The sequence below is a fragment of the Globicephala melas genome, chromosome 2 (assembly GCF_963455315.2).
Source record: "Globicephala melas chromosome 2, mGloMel1.2, whole genome shotgun sequence".
Lineage (NCBI taxonomy): Eukaryota > Metazoa > Chordata > Mammalia > Artiodactyla > Delphinidae > Globicephala > Globicephala melas.
Window position 1 is genome coordinate 112,842,363 of NC_083315.2, and position 15,145 is coordinate 112,857,507.

The 15,145-nt window shown below is 39.0% G+C and overlaps 1 protein-coding gene across 11 annotated transcripts in view; it reads left to right on the forward strand.

Annotated features, from left to right (window-relative positions):
* NPAS3 (neuronal PAS domain protein 3) overlaps positions 1-15,145 on the forward strand; it is an 870,998-nt gene that overhangs the window by 621,955 nt on the left and 233,898 nt on the right. For all 11 annotated transcript variants that reach the window (XM_060294729.1, XM_060294731.1, XM_060294730.1 and 8 more), the window contains one exon: positions 1,167-1,256. In XM_060294729.1, coding sequence (XP_060150712.1) covers positions 1,167-1,256 — 90 coding nt within the window. The remainder of the gene's footprint in view (positions 1-1,166; positions 1,257-15,145) is intronic.

Consider the following 15,145-nt stretch of genomic DNA (forward strand, 5'->3'; position numbering starts at 1 on the left):
TATGTATGTTATGCATATATAACTCTGAAAAAGTTCAGTATTTTAAGAGGCTGAAATTATTCCTGAGATTTGAGGCAGTGTATTTTTCTACCTGAATTTTACATGCTTCTTCCACCTTTCTATATTTAAAAATTATGACATTAGTTTAATGTTGCCCCATACCTTGTTCCCAGTGAGGATTCCCTGTATTTCCAAATTCCTTTGTAAATACCACTAATCTTTAAAACTTCTTTTTTGGGGCAAGCAATACTTGTGCAACCTACCTGGTTAAAAATAAATGAATAAAGCAAAACACAAGACAGGAGGATGATGGAACATATAAAATGCACTTGGATTGCAAGAATTTGAAAACAAATCTCTTCTCAATTTAAGTGGTATCTTGCAGTTGGAGTCCATGATGATTTGCACCATTCATCAAACTGAAAATGAAGCCCTCCCTTTGAAAAGTGGACTAAGGTTTCAGGAGTTACAGATGATGTGCAGCATCCTTCGTCCTCCTCCCCCACCCCCTCTTCTTCTTTTCTTTCCACTTCAGGAGTTGTAGTAGAAACTAGATCTATCAAATAAAACTTTAATACAGAGTTTTGCAAAACAAGGATTACAGTTTGTAAGGCTTCAGCCTGTAAACATTCACCCATAATATATTGACTTGCCCTATTTGTTCTAACACAATAAGCACTGGGAGTGAGGAGAGAATAATCCTCTATTAATTAGCAAATTATTGATGTCCATAGGAGCTCAAGTGGCGATTTTACTTACTCTTCATATAAGAACTCTTTTTTTTCTCTTATTCCATGACAATTTTCATTCCTGTTCAGCTATTTAATAATCATGCTGATTTAATCTCAGTCACTACTGAATCCAAAAAGATGAAGTCAACATCTCATAAAATCAACATGACTTGATTTTATGTATAAATGTAATGCATCTTGATCAAAACAACAGAGACATAAGGAAGTTCCTGGAATAAGGGAGAGCTTGTGGTCTTAATTCAGACCTTTCATTTGTTCGTGTATAATGCAGTAAAGGTCTTAGGATTGTGTTAAACATGAAGGAAAAAGTGGTCTTAAATTTGGTTATGTGTTGCTTTGCATCAGATGCCTTATTAACTAAATCCCCACGATGTATACTTATTAACCTATTTATATATTTATTTTTTTCTGCAGTCCCTGGATGGCTTTGTATTTGCACTAAATCAAGAAGGAAAATTTTTGTACATTTCTGAAACAGTCTCCATCTACCTAGGCCTCTCGCAAGTAAGTAAGACAATTTGATTCTTGACAGCAGCTGTGAAGGCTCCTTCAGCCTCATGTCTTTCCTTCTTCAGCAGATACTCTCTTTAGCGTGAATTACCCAATTTATTCTTTCAATGGCTCTACCTGACTCTGATCACGAAGTCAATGAGAAAATTGTATGTCAGTTCGGAATGTTCAGAATCAACCTGTGCTCAAAACTTTAGTCCCCCTCCCCACCCCCCAAGGATCATTATTAATTTATTGAGAACAAATGAAGTTTCTTCCCTTGGTTGTTTTGAACTTTGAAACCTCTGTGCCCGGTAGGAGAGGGACACACTAATAGTGCTTCCCTTGTGTCCTATTACTGGATGTTTATGGAGGACCCTGCATTGTCCTGGGAGCTGACACAATGACAGGGAGTCATTTGGAGTCAAGAAATGCTGAAAGAGACCATTAAAATGTGTTGCAGGGAGGGTTCCTGCAAGGACGTATTTTGCTGCCTTTGCAAATATTTCCTAATGCGGAAAGACAATTTCATAAAGTAGGATAATCTTTCATTATTTGCGGTTTAATTACCCACATGTGTCTGTCAGAGGTGAAAAGAAAAGAAGATGGAGGCAGATGGGGCAAGGGAAGAAATCCTAGATGTCAGTTCTTGAGATTCCCCTGGAACACAAAAATTTGACTTTCGTTGGATTCCCAGACACAGGCTGCAGCTACAGAATGCCAAAATACCCTGAAGAAAAGTTTGCAGTTCCACTAATTATCCAGATGTTTTCTCCATAAAAAGGCTAAACATCTGGGTATCTGTGCCCACACAGGTGATTGGCTGAGCTCGACCCTTTTCATCTGGTGGTTTGGCACGAGAAAAACACAGCCTCGGTGGGAGGGATTTTGTATGTATGTGATGATCTGCCAAGCTGGATAATCTACTTCTCATTCAGTTTCCCCTTTGAGCTAAAGATGGAGATAAGATTTGTCTCTCTCCTCTTAGGCAGGACGCACCCTAAACTCACGGCTTCTGAGAGTTGGCACTGCTCTAAGGAGGCAGCCAGCATGGTTGGAACGTTTTGGCCGTTAGTGAGTTTGCTGGGTAATAGCTAAATCAAGAAAGACATTGGGAAATAATAGAGAGACATATCTGGCATTTGAGGAGGGTTGGGGGAGGAGGAGAAACACTGCCAAATTTAATTATTTGCTTTTGAGAATCCAAGCAGGGGGCCATTAACTCTTCCTTTAAGGACATGCAAGCTATTGGCTGTAGTGTATCTAGCAATTCTATTTTATGTAAACTTGAGCAAACCAAATGATAGAAGCTGGGCTACCGTCAACTCGATATTAGTATTCTTGCGTCTTGTTGAAATCTCTGGTTTTCTAATGGCTTTTAATAGACTGTAAGCCTTGTCTTAATCTGTTTGGGACCTAGAATTGAGAATCTCCAGTGTTGAAATGGGTGCGCCACCATATTAATACTGTACAGAACTGGAAACCCCACTGTTTGTTGTTCCGCAATGCCCGTATTCATCTGTTTTGTGCAGACTATCCAACAAAGTTTAATAAGCCAGTGAAGAAGAAGGATGAATAATTAGTTTAAGCAGGTAAATGCTAATTAGGGAACTCCCGAAAAGCATCCATTATATACTCGCTCAAAACACATTTTACAGCCCTGGTTAGTGCTGTAATGCAAATTCTGTCAAGGCAACTGCATTTTCTGTAATTGAGATGTGTACGTTTGCTTTGCATAACAGATGGCTCTGTATGCTTAGAGTGATAGCTAGGAAAATAATAATTGCATTATTCTGGCCAAAAGAATATTAGCTCTTGGGTCTTGGCCATTTCAGTCAGTCCTCCTGCCAGCACAGCATATGCACATATATGGATTGGATTTTCAAGGAAATTGATGCATCTGGAATAGTGTGGCCATCTGAAATATCATCTGTTCAAGAAAAATTTGGCTTTAACCCTGTGCTGGTTTCTCCTTAAAAAGCAATAGATTCCACTGCTTCTCTACTGTGGCGTCAAGTCAGTCTTTTCCTAAAATCTGAGGCAAATCATTGAGGTTTCCATAGAATAAAGCAGCTGTGCAGACATGGTAGAGTAGCTGGCAACTTCCGTGCAGTCCTTCCCCACCTTTGCATGGGATGGGTTGTAAAGTGCATATCAATAGTCAGCGTCTTGACTCGCCCAGGGGTAGACGCTGGCCACAATGGGCTGTTGCCCTCTGTGGAGGTTGTGTCCAGTGTCGCCCAAAGGGTCCAATGCGCAGGTAGAGGCCGCGTGGTACGGGACAGAAGTCTTCATCTGAAGGCGTTATGCAACTGAAATGATGAAGGGTAAATCACTACAAAGTGATTTTTGCATACACCAATGAGTGTATTTGGAGTTCTAAACAAATTTAGAAATAGTTCTGGGTTAACATGGAAATAATTTGATAGGGCATGGTGTGTTTTGAAATGCCTAAAGAATGAGGGGGAAAATCTATGCTAAAACTTTGGGAAAGGTTTTCCAACCCAATTAATGTTCTAAGTTCTAAAAAGGTAGTTGGGGGTCCTGAGACATAACTCTTCCCAAGTTTCTTCAGTGCCCTCTTTCAATTATGGGGTATGGGCTGCTCACTGGTGACATACAGTGTAAATGTACTCAAAGTTATTCAATTAAGTACCTCCTTAATCTTTTACACACACACACACACATCCTTAATTAAGTGCAAACCAAACACTCTGCGTTTGTCCTACAACTTTGACTCAGTGGTTCTTCCATCAAATTCTAGACAGTGATAAGCAATCTATATAGTTATTGTCCCTTCTTACCTTTTTAAACAGTGCCATTAAATCAAGAAAATGTGTAATTGTATCATCGTATCCAGTGAAATTGTTGAAGAATACTGCGAACGTGTCATTTTGTTAGAGCATAGCCGCGTCTGCATTTGTAACTCTCAAGATGTATCTTTCTCAGTTTTATTTTCTTTCAACATGTAAATAAATATGGTGGCTTTGAAACGGCTTATGTTCTCAAAGAATTAGGAGTCTTTTTTGGCTCAAGAGAAACCTCAGTAGAGAAGCTTCTACCCAGCTCAGTTGTGTAGCATGAATACAGAGACAACCAGAGCAGGTTTTTACTGGGTGGAACTCCGGGTGTCTAGGATGCGTGCTTGCCACTTATTTTCTCTAAGATATTTTCATATTGTCATGATGATAGGAATGAAGCGTTCTATGATGATACATCTTCAGCAGCCCTTTGACTTTGCCAGGCATAATCATTTAACACCCAAGATATGGTTTCAGGTTGTAGAAAAATGCACTGTTGACTTGCATCCCTGGGTGCAAATGACTCCTAGGTACTCATTATGAGACCTTATCTTAAAGGAAGAAACCCAAATATCATTGCTGAGTTTGCTTTGCATGGAGATTAAATGACTTTTTATATCTGGTGATGGTGTCCAGAGCTGCTAAAGACAACTCTGCTCTTTACTTAAAATGGAATAGGCAAAAGTAAAAATGAACAAAGAAAACAGAGTGGTTTCCCTAATACTGAAAATGCGGCATGATGGTAGCCAGCTTTTATGAAACCTCTTCCAATGTGTTAAGCGGCTCAATCGCCAAAGAATCCAAAAGATACTTTATATGGTAAATAAAAAGCATTTCTACTTCCATAGAGGATTTAAAGCTTACAGAAATATTTATTTGTTGGTTTATAGCCTCCTCTTTCCAAAAAGGAAATAGCTTACATAAACATATACAATAAAAAGTAATGGCAAAATAGAACTAGGGTCTAAGGGAAAAAAAGATAAAAGTAGGTAATCTGTTACCTCGTAGTAGGAGAACACAATAAAGGCTTATAAGAAGGGATATAAATGGTCTGATAAAGTGTCAAAATTCCCTATGAGCTTCCTGGCAACCAAAGCAAAAAGAGAAACATAGCCAACCATCAAAAATAAGGAATGTATGGCTGAATCGCTTTGCTGTGTACCTGAAACTATCACAACATTGTTAATCAGCTATACTCCAATATAAAATAAAAAGTTAAAAAAAAAATAACAGTTGCACAATGTTCAGAATGCCTGGGCTTCTCTCAGTGATGGCCAGTGTTTTAACAACCAACTTCCCAGTATTCCAGTAACAGTCAATTATGTTCTAACAGCGTATACCCTGTTTTTAACAACTAGATACCCAGCATGGTAGTTGTAGTTTTTATATCACCTGACACCCAGTTTCTTACAGTAGACATTGTCTAAATCCAATACTTTATCCAACTGATGCTGAGCATTTTTAATGTTCAACACAGAATGTTCTGGACAGCGGGTTACTCAATGGTATGAGAAAACAGTAAATACACTTGTTCTTGGTACACCGCCAAGCCCAGTGCTTCAAAGGGCAGCCATTGTCCCAACATGCTCATGTGATTCAGGGCTTGAGCCCAGCTAGAGGGTGCATTGAAAAAACTAAAAAAATAAAAATAAGGAAGTATCACTTCATAAGGAAAGGAAAGTTCTTCTGGGACTGAAATATTAAAATAAATCTCAAATACAATTTCTGTGGAGGCTAATATATGGATTATGACATATCGATTTGCTTCCATTGGAGTCCACATTCAGAACAAGGCTATAATGACCCATGAACACACATATCGCCAATCGCATAAGCCGGCAGAAGATTCTTCTCTCAGATGTTGGTATGCCAAAGATCATTTTGACAATGATGTTCTGGCATCCAGGACTTACAATAGCATTAAATAGTTTGATGGTTTATGTGCTTTTGAATCAGCTTTCCCTAATCCATCCTCAAATCCTGCATTTTCTTTTAAATGCTGATGTGAAATTCAACATTTTATTTGCCAGAGGTAGAGGACATGGGTCTCAGTTAACCAGAGGATATAAATGGACTCTTTATCTTCTGAAAACATGTTATCTTGAAATTGGAGGGAGAGATGATGATTCGGATGCACGTCTATGCCAGCAAACTGTTCTCAAGTTAACATAGAGTTCTGTTTAAAACATAATGGGTCCTAGAGCAGACTGGGAAATTAACAGATTTTTACATTGTGATACCATGAGGAAATACCCTAGAGCCAATTAAGCCCTCTCTTGAGATATACACTAATTACCCCCCATGACCTCCAGTGCCCAGCTTGCATATGAGTCACTTCTTTCTTCTCACAAAGTCCCCATCCTGCTAGAAGATACCTCCTTGCCATTGTAAGCCAGCTGGAAGGTAGCTGTCTACCTTGTAGATATGCTATCTACAAGGTTACACATTGGCTTGGTTCAAGGCAGCTTGCTGAAAGGGGTAGGGTGGCTGCAGCTATAAGAGCTAATAGAGGTGAAGGCAAAAAGGGGTAGATGGTCATTTTAAATTTTGTCTTTTTTTTAAAGCCATGCAGATATATTTACCATAAACTCCTTTCCCCTTCCTGTTGTTCATCTCCAGAGTTTAGGTTTCTCTGCATTTGTTATATAGAATGGCAAATAAAATTACAGCTACAGCATAAAAGTACAAGGTCAAATAAATGACAGAGCTCAGTCTATTTGTGAAGCTATTCTGAAAGGGAACCATGGTGCCAAATGCGGTTTATTTGAATAATAAAGAAGAATTAGAGTCCCCTGATAACTTGGCTGAGGGCCAATAAATCACTAGAGGTTAAAGATGCTTTGCAACTGCCATGTCTTTCTTTTGCTTTTCTATAGTGCAGGCCTCAACTCTCCCATTCTATGTTTTTCAATGCAAATCAAGTTGAGGTTAGTATGTGGTTAATACTCTTTGCTTCCATGCTTGTGAAAGATATAGAGATAGAGATAGAGATAGAGATAGAGATATTTAGCAGGGTAAAAAAAAAAGACATTAGCTTACAAGTTATTACTCTTGTTTGGCATCATCACATCCTATACAGCTAGAGTATAAAGACAAAACAGGTATTATTTCAACACGGCAGAGGGCTTATAATAATGGAGCCAAGTGTTAGCATTTCTTCAGTTGGTGTATGAAATTGATGCAACACTAGGATAACAGAGGTTCCTTTAATAAACGAATACACACAGCTCTCCAAATATTGCTTGGTGCCCCCTCTTTTAAAGTCAGTCAAGTAGGCATACCTTAATTTTTTAAAAAAAGAAAAATGTATCATTTTCTGCAGCTTGTGTTTTGTCATTATTGTTGGTTTTTAACCTCAGCAAGTCTGCATTTTTCTCCTGTGCTAATCGTAAAAAGTTCATCACTTCTTGTGTAACAAAGAAAAATGCCCTTTTGAATGTGGAAGCTCTGAAGGTTTAGAGACTATTGAGAAAAAATAAGTATCAAAATAATTCAGAAACAGGACAAGGCATAGTGGCACATTATCAATTTACAACATTTAAATTGATAAATGCTTGGTGGTGAAGGCCTACAAGGGCACTTTGAAAAGCAAATAGCGACCTGGTGAAGAAATTGATTTCCACCCCCCCCCCCCGAAAATGACTGCATGATGCATCATTTGACTGCATGCTGTCCGAATGCTTGACAGAGATAATCTCAGCAATCCCACGGGTGACCTTATCGTTCTCACCAGGACAACTTTGTCTACGTTCTGACTTTGTGCATGTCAAGGTTCCTCCCGGCAGGATCCTTGGGGGAAAAAGTTCCTCTGTTCGATCCGGATATTGAACTGCTCGCTCTTTCCCCTATTCCTTCCACCCCACCCTCCCAAATAGGCAAACACACCTCTTTATTTCATCCATAATTATGAACGAGCCAGGCTGAAGAACGCGGCAGCTCTGCATGCTGGATCTTTGTGGAAACCCTCATTACTATTTAGTTTACAGAGTTCTAGGTGATAACCTATATTAGCGGGGATCTTTTTATCAGAAAGAGTAGAAAAATTCCCTCCTGTTCTTCTATAGTATGTTCCCGTCCTTAGCAAAATTGAAAAAGCTAGCCGGTTTCTTTCTGCCTTGTTCTTGCAAGGGATTTTTTTATTCCTCCCCTACGATCGTTACACAGAAAGCTTCTGAAACTGTTTGACTCCATACCACTTAGTTTCTAATAATGTTGTTCCCTCACCATCCAGTAATTCTAGGTTTTTCTCTTGTAACTTTAAAATTATTTAATACTGACATAAGCCCCAGAGAGCATGTCACAGTGGGCTGTTGAGCTTTGAATTGTCGTGGCAGCCTCTGTGGCAGAAATCTGATGGAATCCACGAGACTTCATCAGGACCACTGGTGTTTGGAAAATATGTTTCTGCCAGGGAGGAATAATTGACAATTTTTTTATGCTTAAAATATTTCTGTTGGTATATGTGGATGTGGATGTGTGCCTGTCTATATATTTATCAGTGATCTTCCTGCCACACAGCTCATCCTTGATCATTACAATTCTCGATTAGCCATTTCTTGAAAGCGGCAAATACCCTGCCCGGGTTGGCACCCTGAAGCTACAGTCCCCACCAGCTCTGACACCCTCAGTTCACCATATTCAACCCCTTTTACCTCGTTCTTTCATCCACAACATTAATTCTGAGTGAACAAGACGTGCTTCCTTGCTTTTGACAAGATTTGCTGCAGTCTCATGCGACAAAAACCCAACACTCATTCCAGATTCAGAAAGTAGGATTTATAACAGCATTTTAATTTAATGTTGGATGTCGAACATATAAAGAGATCACAGTAGTACTAGAGCTGAAAATTGATGCCTTTTTTATTAGTGTCCTCTCAGAAGTGGGTGAGACGCTGTTTGTGCAATGGAGCACAGAGCAGCACAGTCAGATGAATGAGGATATGCTATCTGCAAGGAATCATATTTCAAGCCACTGTCGGCCTCTATTGATGTGCTCAGAGTTGAAAGGTTATGCTAGTAAATGCCACCCGAATTTCCAGCATTAGAAATCGGTAGAATAATCCGCTGGCTGTCACTTTATGCTCAGCCTAAATGCACTGCATGGGAATGTTTTACTTATTTTAACTCCAAATTAATTTCTTATTACTGGTGCATTGCTTTCTCTCTTCCATGCTTCCATCAGTTCCCAAATGGAATTGATTTTTAACAGGCCTTCAGAGTAAACCAAAACCTCCGAAACAAAATGAAAGAAATTTGAGTCATCATACGTGAGAATTATATTCTTTTTATTTATTCCTTTGAACATGTTTTATCAGGCATTGAGGCTGAAACACAGAATGTCAGTATGCAAAAAGGGCTTTTCTAGTTAGACTGAATTGCAGAATCACAAGACAATAAAAGGTAGGCTCACCTTTTTCAAATGTATAATTTGAAGACCTGTTACATTGCGTCTTAATTTCTGGAGGTAATGCGATCAAGAGAAAAAAGAAAATGCAGTGTCTTCATTTTGTGGGATCAAGAAGTCTAAAGTCAGAAAAAAATACTTTTTGAGGTGCTAGCTTGTTTTATTTATGTGGATAAAATGGTTTTTTCATATTCGTTTTTAAAGTAGAGCACTAAGCAAAAGTAAGATGGAGGAGAAAATTTAGTCATCCTTCTAAGTCCGTAATTTATTCATTTTAAAATAATGAAACGGTGTTTTTCTGAATTAACCCATGTATTATTCATGCAGGCATTGGCAATGTAATGTCCCCAGTTTTCTGGAAAGCAATGTACATTTCTTTGCCTGACAAGCAGTATTTTCTATATGGTATTAACTTAATGGCTTATTTTATTATGCAAAGTTGGAAAGTAAAGATAATTTCTGTCTATAATGTGGTGCTTATATAGGCAATATATGCAAAATAATACCTCTACACCTAAGCCTTCCTCAGTTAGCCTGGCCCCTAGGAGAGTGATGAGTGAGGGCAAACTGCTCAAATGAAGAATAAGAAATAACTTGACCTCCTGGGAAGAAGGTCATAAAATCATTAAATTCATGTGAAATCCAAATTTCATTCCTACACACACACATTCAATCTGTATTGGGTTTCAGCTCTTACATAAGAAGACATGGTTTTCATGACAGGAGTGACATAGCAACAATTTCAGTGATAATATCAGTTGGAATATAATAAGGAAATCGACTTTAGGTTTTTGCATAAGTTCTAGAACTAGGCTGATAACCTGAAAACTTATGCTGGTTTTAGACAACAAATGCCATGTGGCTTTTTATCCTTCTTATTCCGTCTGCCCCCTTTGGATGACAGCCCAGAGATGCAATCTCTTTTTCCTAAATAGTCATTTTTAAAGAGACTGATAGCAGTTGTTCCGGTGATTCAGAGCATCTTTTGATGCGTATTTGTGTAAATAGGTGTCTATTCACACGCCTTTATACATATATAAATGTATAAAATTGATTTCTTTCTGATTTGGTTTTTGTGCCTTCTGCACTCTTATCTACAGATGTAAATAACTTCCCAAATGAGTCACTAAAACAGCAAACCAGGTTTTCCTTTGGTGTCTCCTCCCCTTTTCAGCCTCCTACAACTGCACATTTACCACATTCAATAATAAGACAAAAACTTCCGCTGACGCTGTTAATTTCGAATGTGCTGGCAGATTAAATCTATTACTTTCAAGAACTATGCAAACTTTTTGAGAGCAGAAGAATGTATGCAGAAAGAAGTTATCCCTGGGAAAGAAAAAAGCGGTTTGAGATTGGATGTTTTTAGGGCAAGGCAGGGCCCTTGGCAGAGATGACAAAGAATATCTATGAGCCAAGTGTGGCGTTTTGGTAGACCTCAGAAGTATGTCCGTAATAGCATTTGGGTATCATGTAAAGAGTCATAGACTGTGTTCAGCTTTTCTTCTAGGTTTGAGAGAAGCAAGTTTTGTATCAAGCAGCCCCCTCCCTTTTGGCCTGTCTCCCCAATAGGAACCTTGCTTTAGAACCACAGGTAATCCCTTTTAAGTAACGCTTTGCCAAGGAAACAATAGAAAATTGCCTCTTGATTAGGAAAGAGCTAAGGCTTTAAGAAGCAGACACATAAGGGATGGTTTCACAAGTTTTACTATCATTCTATAGCCTGTCTTGACTTTCAGGTATTTGTTCCTACCATACTTTATTAGATGCTTAGATCTGGTTAACCAAAGTCCTTAATTGTTAAACCAGATACTTTCAGGAGCTTAAAAACTTTTTTAAAAATTGCAGAAAATGTGCTTGGCTACATATAGCAGAGACCCCGCGGAGTGTTTCCAGAAAACAGGAATGGTAGCGTTAGCTAGGATCTGGTTCTTTGCTATGAAAGGTACAGGCTTGCTTTGTTTTAAGAAATGTTGAGGCTAGCAAATTGCAAAATGACTAAATAAAGATTATTTGTATTACCAAGTGTTCCTTTAAGTGGTGAATTCCTTTCTTGCTTTTAAGTATCTATGAATAGAATCATTATCTACTTGAGAAATCAAAGTGGGGGGGCAGTGAAGGAAGGGGCAAGAGGCACAAAAATTAAAGTGTTCAGAGGCATTCCATTTGAAGATCAATCAGAAACAACTGTGCGGAAAATGAGATTCCATTGTTGGCAGACAACTTTTTAAGAGCAAGCAGGGCTCAAGGCTCCTAGTAAGCATGGGGATCTCCTAGCCTCAGTTCCCAAACTTAAGGGGAATGTTGTTTGCAGCCTGGTCAGACTGTTCATTCTAGTTGTCCAGGGTCACGTCGAAGTGCTTGCAGTGGAGGGTAGGAGTGCTTGTGATGTCCTGTCTGCATATCTGTTTGAATTTACAAAAGTCTGCACACCCGTCAGGACAGAAGATGAAAATTCAAGGAAAAGAAGAGGTAGACTGGGAACCAATTCCCTGAAATTATAAAAAGAAAAAGCAGAATTTTTCCAGTTCATTCATTAGAATTGACATCACATGGTTTGCAAAGACCAAGAAAGGACCGTGCCATTTCACTACATTCAAAACCTTTTCACCTGAGCAGACAAGTAAATCCTGCACTGACTGGGATTCATTCAGCTCTTTAGTAAAAACACAGGCCTGCAACCTTGGGTGTAACATACATCGAAATTAGAAGAGTTGAACGGAAGATACTTTTAAAATGTCACAACTGCTCCCTGACATTGGATGATATGTTTATCCATTCATTATCACTGAGAACACCTGGGGCGGTGCTCAGGAAATCATATAGTGCCTTTTAAAATAATTATGAAAGAAGCATAAGATTAGCAAGCTGAGGGGAAAATAGACAATCCTGAATCATGATGTTACTAATTTTGATCTGTTTAGGGGCATCACAACAGTGTATTAAATGACTGCAACTGTCAGAGCTGAGTAGAGAGAATGCCAAGTACGACTCTTTGTACAAAGCAAATGTTTTCCTGGAGGTGAAATCCCAGCGTTAGTTTTCTGTTTATAACGTTAAGACACTCCACTGATGGTGTTTTCTGTTGCTGGTTTCTGGCTTGGCCTGCCTTTTATCTATCAGACGTTCTGCCTTGGGAGAAGCAGGAGAAAGCCCTCTGGACAGGGGTCCTGGAGACCTGGCTCTGGTCACCTGGCTCTGGCGTTGTCTCTGCTTCTGATCAGGCGAGTGAGCTTCGAAAAGCCTGGATCTTAATTTTTCTTAAGTGTGAAGTGAAGTGATTTCTCAGGCTCCTTCTTCTTTAAAAAATGTGCTCTGTGAAATTCATTCAACACTGGGCATTTTATCCTCAGCGCCAGGGTCGGGGTGGGGGAGGGGAGCCTGGAAGAAGTAGGCTATTTTATTTTTAACCTTCAAAGGAATTTAGTTGAGCAGATGCTACCCTGCACTAGTCAGAGTAGAAAAGAAATGATATGGCTTTTAAAGGGCACATCTAGCATATCTACTGGGGGTAAAGTAATTCTGGCAATGCTTCAAAGGATATAACTTTTGATGGCAAAGTAGGTAGGCTATGGAATGAAATCACATATGGCAGGCTGTCAAAGTCTCCTACACTTTCAGTACATTTATATAAGTGCAAATGGAGGCTGCTTAGACAGAGTCCCGAGCAATTTCCTGCTAAGACTGCTTTCAGATTATCTGATATTATTTGACTAAATTATCTCTGTAGAAGCTGAGGACAACTTTTATGATCAAATATTTTGAAATTAGTTTTCCTCGTTGGCAGACTATCTGAAATATGAATTGCTCTCGTTTGAGCACTTGAAATTGAAAGGCTTTGGTAATAGCAATTATATAAAAACAAGGGTACTGAAGTGCTGTATATCATGCTGAAGGGGATATGTTTATAGGTCAGTGATGTCAATAACTGTAGTTCTCCCAGATACCTAGCTGTTACCCTTTCATTCTGGGCTGATGCAAAGGACAGACTGACTTTCTTTTCCACAAGGGTGTTTCATTTTTGAGGATAAATTCAGATTTTATTGACCCTAGACATTTAAACATAGCCGATTTATATTTATTACATTTCCCAAACATAGAGTGTCCAAGAGTATAAGAAGTGTGAACACACTGACAATGTGTAGAATCCTAAACAATTATGTGGTGATTGACTTGTGTGCTCCTGATGCTGTGTCTGTGAAGTATTCATATCACTCTGGACCTTTTCTATTCATGTATATGGCCTCACAGTGAACAGTAATTATAACTAACATTTATTAAGCCCTTACTGTGTGCCAAGTATTGTCCTAAGCACTTTACTACCATTAAAGTTTATAATCCTAACTATCGTTAGGTGCGATTACTATCCCCATTTTATGGATAAGAAAACTGAGGCTCAGAGAGATTAAATAGCTTGCCCAAAGTATTACAACTAGAAAGTGGCAGAACTAGCATTTAAACCTATCCCACTTTACCCCAAAGCACTCATTGTTAACCATTATTGTTATTGCTAGCTGCCACTGGGAAGTTGTAGGTAATTAACAAGTAGAATTTTTCAATGTGTATGGGTTAAGAGAGGCTGAGACTTGGAGCAACTAACCGTCCTGTTCAGAACCATAAAACAGTTACTCTCACAATGCCAACGTCTATAAATGAAGTTCTGAAAACATCGGTAAAGTTACATATATATATTCAAAAACTCTGATAGTCAACATTAGAAATGTTCCAAAATTCAGTAGCAGGGCCCAGTAATAAATAATAAGGGTCTAAACCCAGAGTACCTAGGATATTCCCCACACATTTAATATATATTCATGCATGCCAGCATTCAGCCAATACTGAGTGACCCACATGTGTCCAAAATATAATAAAAAAAAAACTGAGGTTATTAATAACTAAGGCATAGTTCCTGCCCACAAGAAACCAGTGTCTTCAAAGTGTCATAGACATGGTAACCAAGCTACAGTGTCCTATACATTGTAGGCCTCAAATATTTGAATAAATAATGAATGTCACATGTTCCAATAAAGAGATGCGCTATATAAACCACAGGAATAGAGAGTGTGGCTGACTAACTCTGCCTAGAGAAGTTTGCAAAGGATTTACCAAAGAAATGGCGTTTAGGTCAGGTGTTCATGGGCATTTTCCACTTGGAAAAGGGGAAGGTGATATTCCAGGCAACGGGAGGCATATCTGCAAAGTCATTTCTTAAGGCAAGAGATGAGTCTGGGAAGTTAGGACGGGACCGTATTGTAAAGGGTGTTAGAGGAAGCTAAACAAATTTGACTTTCTCTTCCAGACCCTGGGAAACCGACTTTTAAAAAGAATTACAATAGGGCACATCAGTGGAAATAAAGAGAAGGGGATGAATTTGAGAGGCCTCTTTCGGGCGAGATCAGTGCCTTGGTGACTGATCAAACGTAGTGGAAAGCAAGGAGGAAATGCATTTTTACAACTTAGTTCCAATTTAGATGTGAGACATTAGAGAAACTTGTGGGACATCGGTTGAATAAACAGGCTCCAGAGCTCAAGAGAGAGGTTGGGTTCAGAGTTACAGGTTGGGGAAGTGGTTAGCATATAGATCGTACCGGGACCCAAAGGAGGTGGATGAGATTACCAAGGAGGAGAGAGTGGGGGCAGCTGAGAAGATCCCAATTTACTGACAGGCCAAGGGTGAGATGGAAGCATGTAAGATGAAG